Below are 21,284 nucleotides of genomic sequence, written 5' to 3' on the forward strand. Positions count from 1 at the left end.
CATTTGCGCCCCCCTGGCTTAAACATAAAACCGGGAATAGCTGCAAATTTTGTAAGCTATTCCTTATTTTTGATGAAGCAAACTGTGGTCTCTTCAAATAATGTTCTTAAAGTAGCCTAACTACGGGCAAAATTGCTTAAACGTAATTTCAAGAATATATAGTGCTAAATAATAATGCTGTTCCGTATACTATTACGCCCGTGCCCGCCCCTCACTACCGAACGAGAGTTGAGATGCAACACAACCGTTTGCTACTGAAAACTACAGCCACAGGATGGGGTGTCGGCGACTTCAAAGATGTTCACACTGGATACACTTCTTGTTCGCCTGCCATTTGTTAGGTATGTACGCTTCTTACTATTACATTTCATGAATAGTGATGCTTAATAAGCAATATTATTAAGCACAATTTATTAAAATCGCCCAATATGTCGACTATCTTAAGTATAAGAATGCTTCAGTAGTGAAGTGCTGAGAACAATTTCTTTGGCAAAACAAAGGAACTAGCCTATCTGACGCACTTAAGAAAAAACGCAGATCTTCCCCCTCCTTCTTATTAAAAAGTAAAAACTTGAAATTATATTTAGACTAAAATTTAATTAAAAAGTTAGACAAAATCTGCCCCTCCATAATGGGTTATACTGCAGTATATTGTGGATATGCAAACGCCCCATACTGTCTGAAATTAAGTAGGTGCAGATAGGTGAGAAATACAGGGCTTGAATATAAAAAGAATAGCCTATATTTTAAGTGCATGTGACCTGAACTAGAGAGAGGGAGAGAGAAAGAGAGAGAGAGACTAAAATAAAGACTAGATGACCAGCAAAACAGAATGTACATGTGCTACATTAATAGAAGATGATTATCCCAGAAATACACAGTTGTGTTAGGTTTTAGTTTTCATCTGCATGAAAATTTTGTTTTAATTTACATATAGCAAATTCAGTTCAACTGACACTCCTTACCTTTCAATCAGTCACTCATCCTCATTTAAATGTAGGTAAAATATAATATACAGTGCCCTCCAAAAGTATGGGAACAGTAGAGTGAAATTCGTTATTTTTGCCATATACTTAAGGCGTTTAGATTTGCGATAAAAAGATGGACGTGAGACAAAAGTACAGACTATCTGATTTTATTTTATGGTATTTCCATATACATACATATGTTTTACCATTTTACAGAAACGGCTGTTTTTATTTTGAGTCCCCCCCCATTTTCAGCTGTACAAAAGTTAGTAAGTTAGTGGAATAACTTAAAAGTAAGTCAAAGCAATACTAAAGACTAATATTTGGTTGCATAGTCCTTAAGTGAAATAGCTGCATTTTGGCTTCACTGCAGCTGCTATCAATTGCTATTTATTTATGGAAGTTTTGGCTTCAGTCTCCTCTTCAGCTAGGGGGGTCTGGAGGTGAAGGGGCCTGGAGCTATGCCGGAGTCCAGAATGACTTATTGGCCTAAACTACATGTCTTTGGACATGGGGAGAATATGTATATGTAACTCCAAACCGAAAGGCCGCAGTCGGGATTCAAAATCGACCTTCTTCCTGTGAGGCAGCAGGACTATTCACTGCATCTCCAGGCCCACCCCTCTTATTCAGTTATGCAGTGGTCGCAGGATTCCACATTTTGTTATGCAGAAAAAAGAGGGCCAAAAAGTAAGAAAGAAAATGCACTGCGTTCTATAGACACAGGTATTCTGTGGTCTTTTTTATTTTAAGATTATAAGGGGCGATGACCCAGACTTGAACCACTGCAAAATAATAACTCCTGTTTCTTTGAGCCAGTCATGTTTCGGTGACATTTTTGTTGTTTGTTGGTAGAATTGCACAATTCAAATAGAAAGCACTGAATTTGAATGAAAGGCTAAAACAAACTGGCACGCTGTAGGTAGCTTGCTCAATATGAGTAAATTAAAACAGAAATCTCTCCTTTTAATATTATTAGCCTGTGTGGCAAAAATTTGTTTTGATCCGAACACCAAAGCATTATTTGTAGCTCATTTTATCCTGCTAATCCTGCTATTTCTCCATGCTTCTGTTACAAGTTTCATGATAAAATTGTGAAGGTCATGCATTTATTGTGGCAAAAATAGTTATTTTATCAGAACGCAAGTGGATTAGTGTAAAATCCTGTATTCCAAAGACACAGCATTCCATGGGCTAGCACGGCCACTGATGTATTTATTTCCACAACTATCTAATTTTTTGTTGATTTAAGGGGCGGTTGAATTATTAGCTGAGATGATTTCTAAAACTGACTTTGTTGGCCTTTTGATGAAGTCACAGACCAAAATAATGATAACAACAACAAAATTAAGCATTTATTCTACCCTGGGTTTTGTATGAGCAATTTTCTATTCCTAAATCAGAGGTTCCAAAAAAGTTAATTCACAGAACCAAACGTGTTCACATGCATTGAATCATGGGAATTTCTTTTTTTCAAAGAGGTTAACGGGGATCACAGGTCTCATCAGTTCCCTTGTGTTACAAGTTTAGAAAGAACCAAAAACTACACACTCTGATGGCTGGCTACAAATGCACGTTTTAATTTCAATATTGACATTGGCATACTTTTATTGATTCCCCTGTGAAAGAAAAATGATTGTAGTCCTGGACTATATTGATTCAGAGAAACTCGTTTGGTCATGTGATGTGAGGAGTCTATCGTTCGTAAAATAAGTACGAAATTTGAGAGATGGAATTTCTTAGAAAAGATACAAATTTGTTGTCAGACCAGGTTGCATATATGTACTTATATGTTTATTTACGGAGTCACGGTGTGCAAATGATGTAACTACAAAAGAGAAATAACAATGTAAATCATTTAATTGGGTGTTAGGCCACCACCATTTTTGATGAAATTGAATGCATTTGCTGGCTGGAATTTATGATCAACTAATCTTTGGTTACTCACCTATTTTACCTTTCACTTTAAATTAATGCACAGAGATCATAATCCTGGAGTATGTGCTTCCTTCCACTGTTGCCACTTTCCCTTAAATTCTGTGACATGACCTTAGACCAGGGCTGCCCAAACCTGTTCCTGGAGATCCACCATCCTGTAGGTTTTCACTCCAATAAGAAAGCACACCACTATCAACAGGTAGAGATCTTGTTGAACTGATAATTAGGTGTGCTAAAAAAGGGTTGATATGAAAACTCACAGGACGGTAGATCTCCAGGACAAGAGTTTCATATCCCCAGACACTATGTCCTGTGAAACATCGCTGAAGCTCCTGCCAAATGTGCTTCAACAATTGCCCCTCAAAAACAATTACCCTTTCAAAATCCCTGGAGTTTCCCTGTCCTGGCCATAATTATAGGCAAACAGGCCTGTCCATAATTCGTACAGGTGAATGTATGCATGTGTGGATGTTATTTCCTTAAAAATAATGTAATACAATGTTCAGTAGATGAACCGCACCTGTATAGTAGTTTCTGCTTTGCATAAATTAGATGTGCTGTTCCTCATTTATCCAAGTGTTTTCATTTTGTGTTCACTCCCTGCGTGTTGTGTAGTGGTGTAGTAGTACATACAGAGCATGTTCCAATAAATTTGACTCCTTTTTGGGAAATAAAATTATTATTAAAAAATTTTTTTGAGCATACAGTATAGTTCATTAACTGATATTTATTTATTTATTCATTCATTTATTTTGATCATCTCTATCAAGGGTGCCAGTCATTTTGGGGGCACTGTACTGTAGCTGTTATGAATACTTAGGTTCCCCCTATACTTCTACTTCTTGGATGGGAGCTCTTCAGTTAAGATGGGCCTGTACACCTAGATGACTGAGAGATTTCCTATCCTCTTGCATCTACTATATTCTAACTTCAGGAAGACAGTGTAAAAACAGAAGGTCCTTACTTTTTGTTAAAGTTCCACTCTACTCTGCCCTCTAAAGGTATTCTTTATTGAGAACAATTGTGTCTGGAAAAGAAAAAATGTAAAATAGCTAAGCTTCTCCATTCTATCCTCTGTTTAAGGGTTCCATCTGTCTTTAGCCCAGACACCTGAGCAGACCACGTGGGTGAAAGGCATTCTGGGAGGATTTGTCACATTTCCAGCTCCAGTGTTGAAAACTGGCACCCTGTCATATAAAGATCTAGGAGCTGCAGCCATGGTGGTAAAAGGCAGCAGTGACACAGAGCTTATAAAGCAGTTCACTGGCAGACTGCAGTGTAGCTGTCAGACTGGACTCTTCACCATCACACATCTGAGGGCAGAGGATTCTGGGACATATGTTGTGGACAGTAAAGATGAACAGAGTAAACTCACATTTATGTTCCAGTTGGAAGTCTACAGTAGGTTCTGTTTGTATGTGTGTGCACTTGAGTGTTGGCTATTAAATGATTTCTATGACAATTTTTTATTATTTCATTGTTTTTTCCATTGTTGACTGGCATGTTACTCTCCCTCTTTCAGAGAATGTTTCCTCACCCACAGTGACATGGATACAATCGGAGAGAAATAACTGCTCAGTGCTGTGCTTTGTGGAGAATGGAAGAGAGGTCACTCTATCCTGGCTGAGAGATGGGGAGATGCTATCCCGCACCAGCAACCCTGATATCAACACCTCTTTGTCTCTCCTTCTGGAGTTAGAGGGAGAGGGACACACCTACTACTGTGAGACAAGGAACCCTGTCAGCTCACAGCTCTCCCGGCTGGATGTACCATCTAACTGCACTGAGGATTCAAGTATGCTCTAATTCAGGGGTGTGGTTGCAGGTTTTTGTTTTAACCCAGCACTAAGAGACCAGATTCTACTTATCAAGGTCTTAATTGAAAATCACGATTAATTAATGAGTTGAATCAGGTATTGTAGGTCAGAGCTAAAACCAAAACACACAAATACACCTTTTTCAGATAAGATTGGGCAGCCATGTTCTAAAGGAAAGAAAACTAGTAATATATTAGTAATATATACCAGATAAAAGCTGTTAGTTTTCTGCATACAATAAAGCTCATTATGTGTGTTATTTTGTACAGATTTGTATACATCTCTATGACAGGTGCTAATAATTTTGGAGGGCCAGTGTACCTATACTTTTTGTACCTATACTTTTCATATTAAATAACAGTGTTCTTCTCAACTTATCTTAATTTTATCACAAGTAATTTATTTTTAACACTGTTGTGCATCTTATAAAGCAAAGCATGACATTAAACTGGGAGGTTACTGTCAGCATGTAGTTAAAATATGTTTACTTTGCATCATAATGAGCTAATATTCCATGAGGGGTTTCCAGTCAGGAATTTTCCGTTTGTATGTTTTCGCCAGGAGGCATTATGCTATGCCTGTTTTGACATCTCTGGTTTATTGCTTTGTGTTGACTAAACACTGCCCAGTGTTGTGGAAATTCCAGCTACCCGCCTAAAATGGATTCTCTCTGAAACCAGCTTCAAACCAGCTAGATACCATATGGGATTTGTTGATAGTCTATTGTCTATACCAAGCTGGCCCACCAGCTGGACATGGTCTTGCCAGCATGGTTGCTATCTCAACCATCTTGCTGCCAGCTTCACCATCTCCAAGCCGGCTGTACCAACCAAAAATCAGGGTGGAACCAAGCTGGAATTTCCACCAGGCCTGGAGAATGGGAGAGACACCATCCTGTCCTGGCAAAAAAGAGGAGAAATCATGTTCTTCATCAACAGAACAGATCTCAATACCTTCCTGTCACTGCCTCTGGACATATAGGAGACTAACACCATACCTGGCTGTGTGGCTACAAATCCAGTGAATAACTAGACTGGTCAACTTAACATTGTCATGTTCTGTCCGCATTATACATTTAAATACAATTCAGTCAATTCATGGTGGCTCACGCTGGAGACACCAAGAAGCAGCATTTCAGGTTGACTGATTTTAAGGGCTGTCCTAAATTCACAAAATGAATATGAACATGTCACTCTTAACTGAGTTAAGTTCTGTGGTGGAGAAATGTTTGCCTTGATACGTCTCCCTCTGGGCAAAAAAAGTAACTCTTTTCACCACACTTTTCTTTTTCATTTGCAGATACGAAATTGCCTGTGTCTCCTAGGAATTACAAAATCCCCCTAGTCGTGACAACGTGCTTAGTGCTTTGTATACTTGTGGTGGGATTTTTCTTGTTTTTGAAGAGAAGAAAAAAACATTTTGCACAAGGCAAGTACTCATTCAGAAAGATCTGTCCTTCAGCATACTGGTTCAATAAATCAAAATAATGTCAATCTTGTCCAGAAGTGGGCAAGGAGAAGTGTCTGTTTCTAGCTTCATGCCAATTTCTGACCTTAATTACGTAATTAGCCATATAATTTACGCTGCCTGACATTTTAGCTACATTTCTTGATATATTTCATGAATGCCAGCCAAATGTTTTACTAAGATCTAATCTACGAGTGAACCAGCATTGGTGTATACAGCCAGTTAGCTCATTTAGCCAGGATAATTGGTAGAAACAAAAAGCCTTCATATACACTGGCCCTCCAGGACCAGAATTTCCCACCCTTTGTCAGTGATCAGGTCAGTCACCCTGATATAGTCAGTCAGTCATTTTTTTTTTTGTCATTTTCTCCCATTTTTCTCCCGAATTTAGTCGTTATACCAATTCCCCATGTGTTACATTCCTGGTCGATGCGCTATCTTCTATTGGTCTGGGGAGGGTGTAGACTACCACATGCCTCCTCTGATACATGTGGAGTCGCCAGCCGCTTCTTTTCACCTGACAGCGAGGAGTTTCACTGGGAGAGCGTAACGCGTGCGGAGGTTCACGCTATCTCCCCCAGATCCCCTCCCTGCTGAACAGGCACCCCGACCAACCAGTAGGAGTCACAAATGCAACGATCAGGACTCATACCCTCACCGGCTTCCCACCCGCAAACACTGCCAATTGTGTTCGTAGGAATGTCTGACCAAGCCGGAAGTACCGCTGCCGGGGATTGAACCCGGGTCTCTGCAGTGGTAGGCGAATAGTCAGTCATCTTGCATCAAGTCTGTTTCACTGCCCAGATGTTTATACTAAGGCTCAAGCGAAAAATCAAAGAACTGCATGACCAAAGACGCTGTAACATCCACATGACATGTGACAGAGATAAGCGATACTACTTCACATCTGAACCACTGAAACACAGATCTCCAAAACTAGGCACACCTCTCTGTTCATTAAAATAATTGGAGAGGTTTACTGTTGGCAAACATTCCACTGCCAGACTGTATATTTACAGTAACCATGTATCATTATGGGATCTGAACCTAGTATTATGGGATCAGTGAGCAGACATCAGGCTGACGTTGCAACACCTTTCTGAGAGAAAGCACATGACACTCTTTCTCATGGCAGTGGGAAGGAGGTGATATGGAAAGTGCAAATGAGACATATCTGTTGTGCACAATCATCATATTCTCTCTGTTCTGTCTGTCTTTATATATATCTAGATACGGACAATCCGAGACAGAGGGCATCTGTTCATTACGCAGAGTTGAGTCACGGTAACCAGAGTAACCAGGCAGAGACTCAGGTTAGCAAGCGACTGGTGGACACTTTCTCACACACTGCCATTGTATGTTAAAAGCTGTGGATGATCAGTCCAGAACATAGCATTCAAGTGTATGCTGCGTCATTCCTGATGATAATACGTATGCCCAATCTTGGAAATGGTTTACAATGTTGTGTTAAGTGCTTTATTTTTCATTATATCTAAAGATCCAATCTTTGCTTTTGATAAAGTAAAAATTAATTTGCCACAGTGCATTTTTCCTATCAGCTCTGTCACGTTATCTGACAAAGACTAAACATAGACAAAATGATTCAGTATTAAACTGCGGACTTCATGACACTAAGGGGGTTTCCATTACTGCTTCTGGGGATTTTACATTGTCTATGAACAATCATGACAACAGAGAATGGCAGTTATTCTTCTTTGTACTCTTTCACCCTCCGGCCCATATTTATCCCTCTCTCTCTCTCTCTCTCTCTCTCTTTCCTCTCTCTCTCTCTCTCCCCTCTCTCTCTCTCTCTCTCTCTCTCTCTCTCTCAGCAGAACATCAAACTGACCACTGTGTATGATGAGCTCCAGCTGTGCAGAGTCTCTGCTGCTGCTGAACAGTGCTGACAGAGTGGAGTGTTCTCAGGAGGAATGTTTGTGTTGGTGCAGGTCTCTATTTGTCCTCACGCCCTAGGAAGGATACACCGCTTCACAGGAATAGCGCTGTTCAGAATGGCGGCATATCCAGCTACATCGCTGGCTCTCAGTGAGACACTCCCCGTGGTGTGGAATTTAATCCTGGGATTGCACATAAATGCCCATGGAAATGTCCAGAGAAGGAAGCTGTACCCTTTCCTACCAGGTCATTCAGGTGCCTGTGGCCTACCTGTGCTTGCTACTGCTTGTGCTAGCCTGCGCTCTCCAAGTATAACAGAGGAAGTTGCATGAAATTTTTGAGCGGGCATGGAAATTATTTGAAAGGACAGCATTTGCACTTAGGATTTCACTGCAATGTATTTAAAACATCATTTTTATATTGAAATATATTTTGAAGAATGAGAGCGGTGATGTGACTTCCGGTGACATGCAGTGAAGGTGTATGTAAATCATCTTAATAACTAGTCTCTTAAGTAGAATGGACATTATGCTACTTATCCCAATTGACTGGTGTTCAGGATAAATTAACCTTACATTTCATACTGAGCTGTACAATTTTTTGTTTGCGGATTTGGTGTTGTTTTTCTTTTATTGTTATTATCCATCCAGCCATTATCTATACCTGCTTATCATTGGCAGAGTCACAGGTGGTGGTGCACAGGCCGAGAGGCAAGAATACACCCTGGACAGGCCACCAATCTATTGCAGGGCAGACACTCCATTCACATACTTATGGGCGATTTAGAGTCTACCTGCATGTCTCTAATTTGAGACTACCTGCATGTCTTTGGACTGTGGGAGGAAACCAAAGTACCACCATGCATTATTATTATTATTATTAGTATTATTATTATTATTGTTATTATTATTACATACCCGACAGTAGCTACAGTTTAGTTTAGTCTTAGCTGAAATTAAGGTGAATCTGTCTTTCTATTTGTCTTCTCTGTTAGCCGTGTAATTACATTAATTGGTTCATCGTCGATAGCTACATAGTAGAACCCAGACGTGTGGTCTCTCTTTTCTTTGGATGAACTCTTCAACTTGAACTCCTACTAACTCCTTCAATCTTAAAATAGTTAATAGGTAGTCAGTAAATAACCCACTATTAGCTTCTTGTATTGCTCATAAGGTGATATTGCTCATATTGCTCACACACGCATACAAACTCCCATACCTTCTCCTACAGTAGGTACTTTATCAAAGACTGGTTGCTTTGATGTTATTGGCAGAAAAAGACCAGCTATTGCAATGCTCCAAGAATTGTTTTCTTCCGCCAATAATAAAAGGTTTTTTTTCGCTCATACATAAAAGAGTTAAGTTGCCTATTTGTATGCCTCCATGACAGCACAGCCGTAGCCGGAGGCATTATGTTTTCGGGTTGTCCGTCCATCCGTCTGTCCCGATTCTTGTGAACATGATATCTCAGGAACGCCTTGAGGGAATTTCTTCAAATTTGGCACAAATGTCCACTTTGACTCAAGGATGAACTGATTAGATTTTGGTGGTCAAAGGTCAAGGTCACTGTGACCCAGGGGTTAAATTGGGAATTTGGAGGTGGGTGGACCCTGAGATCCCATGAGAGGTGGGTGAAAAAAGGTACAATGAATGTCTCAGCTCAAAATAGTTGTATCTTTAATGTATTGTGCACAAAATTGTCATGAAGGAAAACAATGTTTTAAAAAGAATGTATACTATTGATGCAAGCTTTTACATAAAATATTTCAAGTTTATTGAGTGTCATTAATGCTGAGATTTATTTTTACCCCCGAAAATAATCTGTCGTCATCCTCTTTTGCCCTCCCTTTCTTCCTCCTTTATCCATATTTCTTAAACCGTCGAATTGAAACAAAATAAAACCAGCGGCGACTGGTGAGCTGAAAATTGGTGGGGCGCAAAACTTTCCTTTAAACTAATCATTGATCTCAAACTGTTTTAGCCTAATTAATTTTCAGTGATTAACACGCATGCAAACATCTGACTAATTAATTGGAAAGGGACACACAGCTTCTTCGCATTGTGTTAGGGAGATTAAATGTTAAATGCGATTTAGAAAAATCTGTTTTAATCACTAAGCAGTGAGTATCAATACAATTAATCCACAAAATAGGCTACTCAATACTATCATATATAGCCAGCTCTCCCCAAATAGGCAGTTTTATCGAGTAGCCTAGGCCTAATAGCCTACATGTATTTTAATTTGCAGTACGAAATTGTGCACATTTTTAATCAACATTATTTGCGGATGCATTCCGCACTTCTTTCTCCGCACTTGTATTCATGGAAAATATCTGCAATGCGTAGACAGTAAACAAAATTGAATTGCAGATTTTGTTTTTGCTGGTCATTCTGAAAGCTAACATGGTAGATAACAGATTTTATATCCAAACTGGCTACTGGCATACAACTGCGAGGTGGTATTTCTAGTTGATATGGGCTGTGATCAAGAAGGAGGCATGGCATATTTACTGTAAAGGAAACATTCTGTGATAAAAGGAAAGCACTGGTGAATTTGTACAGTACACTGGTGAACATGCACAGGACACTGGTGAATGTGTACAGGACACTGGTGAACGTGTAAAGTGATGACTTTGATGAACTAATGGAGGAATCCAAGAGTCATCATTAAACTGAATGATGACTCTTTGATTCCTCTGTTAATTCATCAAAGAAATGTATTCTTTGCTGGTTATTTCAGCTGGCAAAATAATATGAGTAATAAGGTAGAAACCTCCACATGAACTTTGTGTTAATACATGTAATAAATAATAAAAAGGGTGGAAATCTAGTTTGAGAGATGTTTTGACCTAACCGGACTAGGTTAGGACTTATGTCTGAGGAGGAACTTATTTTTCATGACACCTGGCCATAATTGGTGAAGATCGTGCCCTGAATTGCTGCTTGTCGGGGCGTGTACTTTGACAAATCAAGAAAGGCAATATAATGGATTACATGAGGGGAACAGGTGTTCCACTAATGGTATATTGTTTGTGCACTGAAGGGGGTTAGCCACCTGGTCTTTTACTGGCAGGCAACAGTTTATTTGGATATTGAGTGAGCTGATTGCTGTCAGCCACCTGCTCTTTTTATGACAGGCAAACGTGACTATTGGATACCAAACACATCTGCAATAAAACCGGAACTGTGTCCTGTTTAAAAAAAAAATCTTTATCCTATGCTTTCCGGACCTGGGTCAAATATGTATTTGTTTTGGATTCAAATACCTTATTGTGCTTTACTGATCTTGTCTAGTGTATTAGAATCAATGAAATACTCTCAAAAAGTGCAAATCCTGCCTTCATGTCATATTGGCAGGCTCAATTCACCAGGCAAGATCAACAGAGCACAGAAAAGTATTTGAATCCAAAACAAATAGATATTTCACCCAGGTCTGATGCTTTCCCATCTTCCTGAAAAGATGTGCAGAGGTCCTGAAAGATAAATACATTTAAAATGAAGAGAAGAGAAGGAAAGAGATACAGAGAGAGAGAGAGATCATGAGTTATTAGTGAAGCACACATCCTACCAGTGTTCCAAACATAAAACATAAACATTTTGTTGTCAGGCATGCAAATACATTTTAAGTGTTTAATTGTAATTTTTGCTTCTGTCAGTAATTTCTTTTTATTGGTTCAAGTAAAACTCTTTTAACATCACTATGAAGACTCAAAACACAGACCACATGAAAAGGTGAGCTGGTCTCCACCTGTTCACAGGGAAACCACCCCCCTCCCCCAGTGCTGGGTCCGTGTTTTTCCACTGAGGCCAACTGCTCGTTGGTAGATGAGATAATACTTTGTTTGTTTAGTGTAACTACTATCTCATGCAAATTGGTGGTTGTTCCCCCCCGAGGCACAAGCTAGGCAGTAGAACTCTTTCCGTCCATTTGGCAGCTGTAGGTCCAGGACTCCAATGGAAGTTCAGTACAAGATTAATTACCTCCTTGTTAAGTGAGCTGGACTGTCCCAGCTCAGCTATTTTAATAGTCAGAAACACTCCCTCCCTCTGGCTCCAGGAAGTGTGGTTTCAGTCCAGGGTGCTGGGGTCTCTCACCCCTTTCTTACTGATCATCTTTAATCACCAAGTAACACCAAACCCAGGACAGGCCATCCTTGTACAGCACCTGGGGTCGTTCGAACCTATCTGGGTTTTCGCCCCCCTTTGTGAACTTTAGCTGCTGCCATCAAGGAAAAGCAATTTCAATGAACAAGCCCTGTCGGCTTGCCATTTTGCTTTGCTGTACTTGTGTGTTTTTTCACCACCACCACTGCAGTAGCTAGCTCGCTACAAATGTTCTTCTGACAGCTGATCCCACAGGCTCTGTAGCCACACCCTCCCCTCCCCTCACACAAAGAGCATCACACCCAGGAACGTCCCAAACACATTTTTGAACAAGGAATACAGGCAGAGGAGCACAGATTCATCACATGTGCGCAAAGACAGAGACTGCCACTCTATTATAGAGATGATAATTCTATCCCTCAATATACCTATAATTTATAAATTAACACCTCAGTGTCAGTTGCTCTGCAAGAAGATGTTAATACGTATGTTAATGTTAATTACAATACTTGTAATGCTAACAAGAATTTTAAGTATTTATTTTTTTCAGGAATTGTTTTAGGCAAAAACTATGGTCCTAGGTGTACATTGTGTCAAAGCTAACAGACCAGAGTTAGAAAGGAGGAATTATGTGGTATTCTTCAAATTTATGAATTATGTATTCACATTTGTTGTATGCTCATCTCAGTATTGTACGTAAAGTTTAGGTCATCACACATGATAAGAACAGTTAAGCAAATGCTTTATGGAGTGCAATTATCAAGTGCATAATATATAAGTTACACATACTTAAGACAAAGGGCGTTGTCTCTTTGAGGAGAGAAAAGATTCATGCATAGACTTCCTTTTGAACAATGAAAGGAAGTCAGGACTACTGTTAGCTATTCCCATTTATTGGGCTGTTGGCTTTTTTTTTGAGATGCCACATATCTTCAAATAAGAATAATTTTTAATTATTGAAATATATACTCCCCACCCCCACCCCCACCCCCACCCCCACCCCCATGCACAGGTTGTTCATGGTGGGCGCGGTATCTTCTCTGGTGTCAGTGATGTTAAAAAACTGATACGCATCACACGCTTTGAAGATTTAATATAGATACAATATTCTTTAAGATCGTAATGAAGATGTTCCACGTGTGGGGAAACTTGTTGGTCTGCTGTGTTGTCGGTAAGTTGGCGACCTTCCTTTCTATTTCATTTTATAAATACTGATACTTCTTAGGCAACACTAGGTCAATTTAATGAGATAAATTAAGGCAAGAATATGTCAGGCCACAGCCATTTTAATGGTAAGAGGCTAGAATCAATTAGCTTAAAATATGAAGGAAACTACAATGGTGAAGAGCAAGGACCTATTTCTTTTAACAAGAAAGGACCCAGCCAAAAGAAATGGTTATTACTTTCGAATTAAACGGTGGATATTCTATATTCAAATGTTAGCTTTTTTTCTGCCCTTTGGGTTAATTGTCAATAAAAATGTGAAATGATATTTAGACATTTAGATGTTGGTGAATGGAAATCAACAAGTTTTGTTACAAAAACTGCCTAAAAAACTAAATCTGTCCTCACTCAAACTTTTCTCAAACATACAAAAACCACAACCCATTCAGGTCACTCTTCTTTTCCTGTTGTTTTTGAGAGAGAGAGAGAGAGAGAGAGAGAGAGAGAGAGAGAGAGAGAGAGAGAGAGAGAGACTTTTTTTTCTTGAAAACCCTTTTGTTCCAGTCAACCAAAGAACAACACCCACAAAACAGAAAAACCTAACTGAAACAGATAATAAAACAAAATTAGAAACACTTCAAAACTCAACATAACCTAAGCAAAGAAACAAAAAACAAAACGTCATTTCCTCAGCATGTTATTTCCAATTCTCCATCTCGTAGTTTACAGAGCTCCTCCTTAATTGATCATTTTGTATCAAACTCTACAAGGTTTCGATTCATTTTATAAAAAGCAAACTCCAGCTTAATGCGGGAGATTATCATTGTTCTATTATTATTGCAACACTGTCCTGAGTGCCTTATGCCTTATGGGTCCTAAAATGGCAAGTTTTGCCTGACCAAATATAAAATTTAACAGGGAGCAAACATGTCTATTTCCCTTTGAGAGAGAGAGAGACTAAAATAAAGACTAGATGACCAGCAAAACATAAAGTACATGCCCTGCATTTACAGAAGAATGGTTAGCTGTTCATATTTGTGCAAGATTATCTGCATGAATATTTGTTTTGAATGTTTTTAATTTTCAAATGGAAAATAGGTACAACTGACACTCCTTATTTATAATGCAAGGTTGTGTATTCACATTACCAGAGTATACAGAGAATTAAAAAATCGAACAAACAAAACTCTTATTTATAGCTGTGTAACAGGAACATATCAGCCTTTGTGGCTTTTATCTCAGGGGAAACTTCACTTCCTCTCTTAGAGCGTGTGATTCACACATGCTCTCATTGGTCAGTAATACTAGAATCAATATCATTCAGCAACATGAAGTTCCTGTTTCTGAATAAAACAGTGTAGAATTCATAGGATGGATGTCTTCCCTCGTGCAAGTAAACAATCTCTCCAAAGACACTGAAATGGACAGAGAATGTGTATGGTGTGTACGGTGTGCTGAAATGTAATAGTAACTGATGTTGTGGCAAACTTGCCTGTGCTGTGCTGTTCAGACCCCAAGACCAAGATTCTCTGTAACGCGTTGCAGTAAACAGGAAATGCCTTGCGGTTTTGTCTCTCCTCATGTGGTCAGCATCAGTCTGTCACTTGGTTGCTAAGCTGGCCTCTCTGTGAAACCGTGCAGGCAGTACGAGCAAACGTGTCATTAAGTGGAGGCCAGTATAAGTGACTCTACTGTGAGTGCAACCAGTATAAACCATGCTATTGTGAGTGCAGTGATGATACGGTTTTTTTTAACAAAAATGCACCGGAGGGGTTCTTAGGGGTTTCCCAAGTTTGTATATACGTTTGTTTAAAAGAACCCTTCAGCTTGGAAATGGGCAAGAAAGATGATACTTACCCGACAACTCACCCTCCGCTTAGTATCAGTTGAAGTAGCCTTGCCTGACAGACCTAACTGGCCTTTAAATAAACACACGAGGAGCTGCTTGCACAAGGCAAAGTACACACATGAGCCGTGGTGCATTTTAATGTACATTAAAGGTGCGGTATATACATTTGTTTTAGAGCACTTTTCTTCATACTTGGTTAAATTTTCTTCGCATCCCGACAGACATCAATAAAAACTGCTAACTGCCCCAGATTCTGAAATCAGCCACTCCAAATTTCACAGTGCCTGAAGCTTAGCAACCAATCGGGACAGCTCTCTGAAAGGAGGCTTCCCTACCTGCTTGTCAAAGCTGTTGCGTGGTAACAGCACTGTCAGAGCAGGAAGGGCGGGACTAGACAGACAAGTACCGAGCAGAGACACTGGAAATAAGCAAGGCAGTGGCGGACCCTTGATCCATGTTTGATCTGCAATGCCCAATTTGAATGATTGATTTGCATTTCCTGAGCCAGGGTGAGCAGCATTGGATGCCATTCATTTGCATAGGACAAGGGCGGGATGCATTCTATACAAATGCAGGACCGGCGATGGTACTACATCACTCGTCGGTCTGCATCCATGATGCACTGCGCGGCCAGACCACAGAAAATCAAAAGGACCCGTCAAGTACCGATTCGGGGAGAACGGCCCATTAGAAGTCATATAAGATTTTTCCAGTCTTACCTCAGTTGATGCGCACCCCTGTCACGATTAGTATGAGATTGTATTACCAAACATTTAGTATTATCGTTAGTCTTTAGTTCTTGGCTCAAAAGGTTTTTAATGGCCAACAACGTGATTCATAGTCCTACACTGGCAACAGCCAATAGGTGTGGTGTCTTTGTCTGACATCAGCACACTGGTAGTGACAAGGCTCTAGTAGCAAATGCCCAGAGCACACATAGGAACTGGAAAGGGTAGGAGGTGCCAGTCAGTGAAGCCTAGGAAGAAACATCCTGTACTGTGCATGTTGAGTGCGAAAAGATCTCACTGCCCTTTGAATTCATGTAGAAAACCAGTAATTTAACAACCAAAGAAAACTTAATTGATCAATTTTTTGTGATCAGAAAAATCTCAATAAATTTGTGAAACGATGGTTTTATTATCCCTGAGGTTTTGAATATAGAATAGAATATTCTTACATTTATATAGCACTTATCCGAATGCTTCAAGTGCTTTAGAGAGAAGGGGAACTCACCTCACCCACCACCAATGTGTAGCACCCACCTGGGTGATGCACGGCAGCCATTTTGCGCCAGAAAGCTCACCACACATTAGCGAAGGTGGAGAGGGAGAGAACATTTATTTAGCCAATTAAATCTGGGGATGGTTTTGGTGGCAAGTTTGCGAGAGCCAGATCTGGGATTTATCCACACCTTAGCGATACTCTTAGCTATAAGTGTCATGAGATCTTTAATGACCACAGTGAGTCAGAACCTCGTCTCATCCGAAAGATGGCATCTTCTACAGCACAGTGTCCCCGTCACTGCAATGGGGTTTATTTGACCAGAGATGAGATTGCCCCCTGCTGGCCCACCAACATCACTTCCAGCAGCAACTCAGTATTCCCTGGTGGTCTCCCATCCAAGTACTAACCAAGCCTAGACACTACTTAGCTTCAGCCATTCGGCAGGAGCAGAGTGCATGGGGAAATATTTATTTTAATTTTCATATTTTATTACAATTTACTAATTTTATCTGCTTTTCATATGAAATGTAATGATCATTAATCAAGTTTCAAAATCCCATCATGGAAGTTTTATTTTTTATTTGCTTGCATGGATTTTATTTAAAATGAATGCAATATAATGTACAGTACACAAACCGAACCCGTGTAGTTGGTTCTGCTTTACACACAGTAAATGTGTTGTTCCTCATTTATCTTAATGACCCTGCATGTAGCATTGTGCTACAGCAGACATACAGGCAGAGCATGTTAAAATGCTGAGCTCTGTGGAGCACCTGCCTTCTCCAGATGGATGTCTCTTAATGAGAGAGGAAGAGGGGTTCTGTTCCAGGCTGAATGTACCTCATTACCTGTTTCCAAAACAAGGGTGCCAATAATTTTTTTAACACCTATCCTTTGGGGAAATAAAGTTATTTGTTAAAACCAAACAGTTTTCTCTTAGCAATTGTATTAAAATACATACTTTCCAAATGTTTTGAGCATGCAATATAGTTCATTACCTGTATTATTTATTTACTTATTGCTCATTTTGATGAAGGGTTGCAATCATTTTGAAGGTCACTGTACAGTAGCTGTTCTGAATGCTTGTATATCCCCCTTCTACTTCTTGGATGGGAGGAACTCCACAGCTGAGATGGGAAATTAGATTCAGTTTCCCAGATTGCCAACACAGATTCCACACTAACTGGCAATCTATTCTGGTCAAGTTCAGGAAGGCAGTGTAAAGACAGGATTTCCTTGCTTTGTGTACAAGTTCCCCTCCATTCTCTACTATACATGTACTATTTATTTTAATTAATTTTTTCTGAAAGAAAGAATTTATGCTAACTGCAGTGATTAATACTTTGGATTCTCCATTCTTCTCTCTGCTTCAGGGTTCAGCCCATCTGTAGCCCAGACACCAGATCAGACTATGTCGGTGAAAGGCATTCTGGGAGGATCTGCCACATTTCCAGCTCCAGTGTTTAAAACTGGCTCCTTGTCATATAAAGATCAAGGAACTGCAGCCGTGGTGCTCAAAGGCAGAAGTGACACGGACTTTATAAAGCAGTTCAGAGGCAGACTGCAGTGGGACAGTCAGATTGGACTCTTCACCATCACACATCTGAGGACAGAGGACTCTGGGACGTATGTTGTGGACTGTAAAGATGAGAGTAAACTCACATTCCAGCTGGAAGTCTACAGTAGGTTCTGTTTGTGTGTGTGTGCACTTGAGTGTTGGTTATTAAATGATTTCTATGACAATTTTTTATTCTTTTATTGTTTTTCCATTGTTGACTGGCATGTTGCTCTCCCTCTTTCAGAGAATGTGTCCACACCCACAGTGACATGGATACAATCAGAGAGAAAGAACTGCTCGGTGCTGTGCTTTGTGGAGAATGGAAGAGAGGTCACTCTATCCTGGCTGAGAGATGGGGAGATGCTATCCCACACCAGCAGCCCTGATACCAACACCTCTTTGTCTCTCCTTCTGGCGTTAGAGAAAGAGGGACACACCTACTACTGTGAGACAAAGAACCCTGTCAGCTCACAGCTCTACCGGCTGGATGTACCATCTAACTGCACTGAGGATTCAGGTAGGCTCAAAAGCAGGGGCATCCAATCTAATCCAAAAAGGGCTGATATGGGTGCAGGTTTTTGTTTTAACCTAGCACTAAGACACCTGATTTTACTTATCAAGGTTTTCATTGAAGACTATGATTAGTCAATTAGTTGAATCGGTTGTTGTAATGCTGGGGTAAAACAAAATTCTGTACCAATACCAGCCCTTTTCGGATAAGATTGGACACCCCTGCCCAGAAGGAAAAATTCTGCAAATTAGTAACATATACCAGATAAAGGGTGATAGTTTTGTGCTTACAACAAAGCTCATTCCCTGTTGTTTATTTTATGCAGAATGTTATGCTCATCATTATAAAGGGGGCAAGTTATGCGGTGAAGAAATCTTTGCTGTGACCTTCCTCTGGGTAGAATTTGAAAATGTTCACACTTTCCTTTTATTTTTCATTTGCAGATCAGAAAGCTGCCCCTAGGAATTACACCATCCCCCTCGCTGTGGGAATGTGCTCACTGCTTGTTCTTACATGTGGGATGGGAATGATGTATTTGTGCTTGCAGAGAAGAAGAAGGCGTTTTGTACAAGTTGAGGTATTTACGTGTTTTCCTGCAAGACAGCTCTGTCCTTCATCATACTGGTTCTGTAAATAAAAATAATGCCTTTAGTCCTCTGGCATCAAGTCTGTCTGTTGCTGTCAACTCTGTCATGTTGAAATAATGCTTTTTAGGGGCATGATGGATCTGTTATCTGACAAAGACAAAACATATAGATAAAAGCAACCAGTATTGAACTGCAGGCTGCATTACACTAAAGGGCATTTCCATTACTGTCTCTGGGACTTTTACATTGTCTATGAACAACCATGACAACAGAGAAATTGAGTCCTGTCTTTTTACCCCTTTCTTCCTCCTTTCTTCCACCCTCCTGCCCATCTTTACCTCTCTCTCTCTCTCTCTCTCTCTCTCTCTCTCTCTCTCTCTCTCTCTCTCACAGAAGAACATCAAACTGACCACTGTGTACGATGAAGTTCAGCCGTGCACAGTCTCTGCTGCTGAACAGTGCTGACAGAGTGGAGTGTTCTCAGGAGGTCTGTTTGTGTTGGTGCTGTTGCCAGGTGCTGCTGGGAGCCCCTGGGTAGCACATAATTGGCTGTGGCAACGCCTAGAGAAGGAATCCGATTTCATACTGCACCTGGTCATTCAGCCTGTGGCCTGCCTGTGCTTTCAACTGCCTGTGCTAGCCTGCGCCCTCCTAGTTTAACAGGGGATGTTGCAGAGGTGGGATATTTTAAGGGTCTTCAAAGATTGTCCTGCGTGAAATTTTTGAGAGGATATTTAAATTAAAATTCAATGGACATTGTTTCCAACATTTTACTAAAATGTATTTACAATGTAATTTTTGAATATTTTTTTAAATGAAAATATATTTAGAAGAATGAAGGAAGGATTGTTTTGGAGTAACACAATGCACAATTGTCAAGGAGACCCTGCAGCATTTGAGAGATAATTTGTAACATAATTTGTATTCATTATATAAAATACCTATTATGCAACAATAAAGCGGTACAGATTTCAGAATTGGGTGGCTCTCCTTTTCACAATATTAAACCCCGTCTCAGTGCCATTGAGAAACTACAAATCCCTAATGTCTTAGTTTTGCACATCGTGTCCGGTCATTATTGAATTAGTGTGGTGTTTTGGTCTTTGTGTTTGCTTGCCTGTGTGCAGCTCCAGGTTGTTTTATTTTTGACGCTGATGTCTCAAGTAAAGATTTGCTTTCACCAGGCCTCTCAAGTCTCGCTCTGATTTCGATTTTTTTTTTGGTATAGTAATGCATTCTATTTAAAAAAGAAAAAAAAAAATATTCAGATATATACCAATGAGACCAAAGTGGAAATAATTTGTATGTTTTACAGTATGTCTTTTTCAATACATTTCTTAAAAAGCAAATTACAATTGTACAAGTAAGTACAGTGTATTTCACATACAAATGTTATCTTTATATCTCTTGTTTTTCCTTCATTGCAAAAAGTGACAAATCAAGAAATGCAATATTTTGCACTGAATAAGCTATTAAGAGTACATGATTTGTGGGCTGCTGAGTGCTATCCACCAGCTTTTTTTATGACAGGCAAAAATGTAACTACTGGTTACCAAACAAATCTGCAATGAAACTGAGACCGTGCTCTGTTTGTCTTCCATTACCCCCGCGAGCTGCCCAGCTTTGTTTATGACCTTCCCATCAGCCTCAACCTCCAGTAGGCCACAGGGCGTGCTGTTTGACCGTGTATATAATCCTTTTTTTTCTGAGCTCAGACTCTCTCAGGGTGACGTTTTCGTCCGAATGTTTCAACAGCTTTGTTTAGCAAACATCGATCCCCCAGTACGCCCGAGCGCGAGGTCAGTGTCAATATTTGGATTGTTTTCAGAACGGGATTTTCCAGGAGGCAGTTGAAGAGCAACAATGCCCTGTTCTGTTTATAGCTCATCCACTAGCAGCCATCCATTAAACATTGACAGAAGTTGCTCTGGTTACATGAGAAGCGTCTATGGTGTGAGAACACAGGAGCCGTATCATGGTCACTCCACAGCAGGAAGCACAATGAGGGCTGATCCATTTCAGGATGTTGTGCCTGTGATTTTGTTTTCTGCTTTTAGTTATTTAATTAGCTCTATCGTATCTTTATCTGACATTTCTCTAAGCACCAGCTGTAGCCGCAGACTGTAAGTTTATCCTAAAAATTTTACTGTGCTCAAGTACAGGAGTGAAGCAGTGAAGCCATCAGAAAACTCAAACTAAGGT

The 21,284-nt window shown here is 40.0% G+C and overlaps 1 protein-coding gene and 1 long non-coding RNA gene across 2 annotated transcripts in view; both read left to right on the forward strand.

The window, feature by feature from the left end:
- The window catches only part of LOC135256039 (uncharacterized), a 34,040-nt gene extending 13,773 nt beyond the window's left edge, over positions 1–20,267 (forward strand). Inside the window, exons 7-13 of the mRNA XM_064337913.1 lie at positions 233–341; positions 3,990–4,307; positions 4,429–4,701; positions 17,800–18,108; positions 18,229–18,501; positions 18,939–19,072; positions 19,476–20,267. Of these exons, the coding sequence (XP_064193983.1) occupies positions 233–341; positions 3,990–4,307; positions 4,429–4,701; positions 17,800–18,108; positions 18,229–18,501; positions 18,939–19,072; positions 19,476–19,547 (1,488 nt within the window). The 3' untranslated portion in view covers positions 19,548–20,267. The remainder of the gene's footprint in view (positions 1–232; positions 342–3,989; positions 4,308–4,428; positions 4,702–17,799; positions 18,109–18,228; positions 18,502–18,938; positions 19,073–19,475) is intronic.
- Positions 6,212–8,067, forward strand: LOC135254641 (uncharacterized). The gene is made up of 3 exons (XR_010329940.1): positions 6,212–6,946; positions 7,421–7,503; positions 8,026–8,067. It is a non-coding gene; the product is annotated as an uncharacterized LOC135254641 (long non-coding RNA).
- Positions 20,268–21,284: the final 1,017 nt, after the last annotated feature.

This window comes from Anguilla rostrata, chromosome 5 (assembly GCF_018555375.3).
Source record: "Anguilla rostrata isolate EN2019 chromosome 5, ASM1855537v3, whole genome shotgun sequence".
Lineage (NCBI taxonomy): Eukaryota > Metazoa > Chordata > Actinopteri > Anguilliformes > Anguillidae > Anguilla > Anguilla rostrata.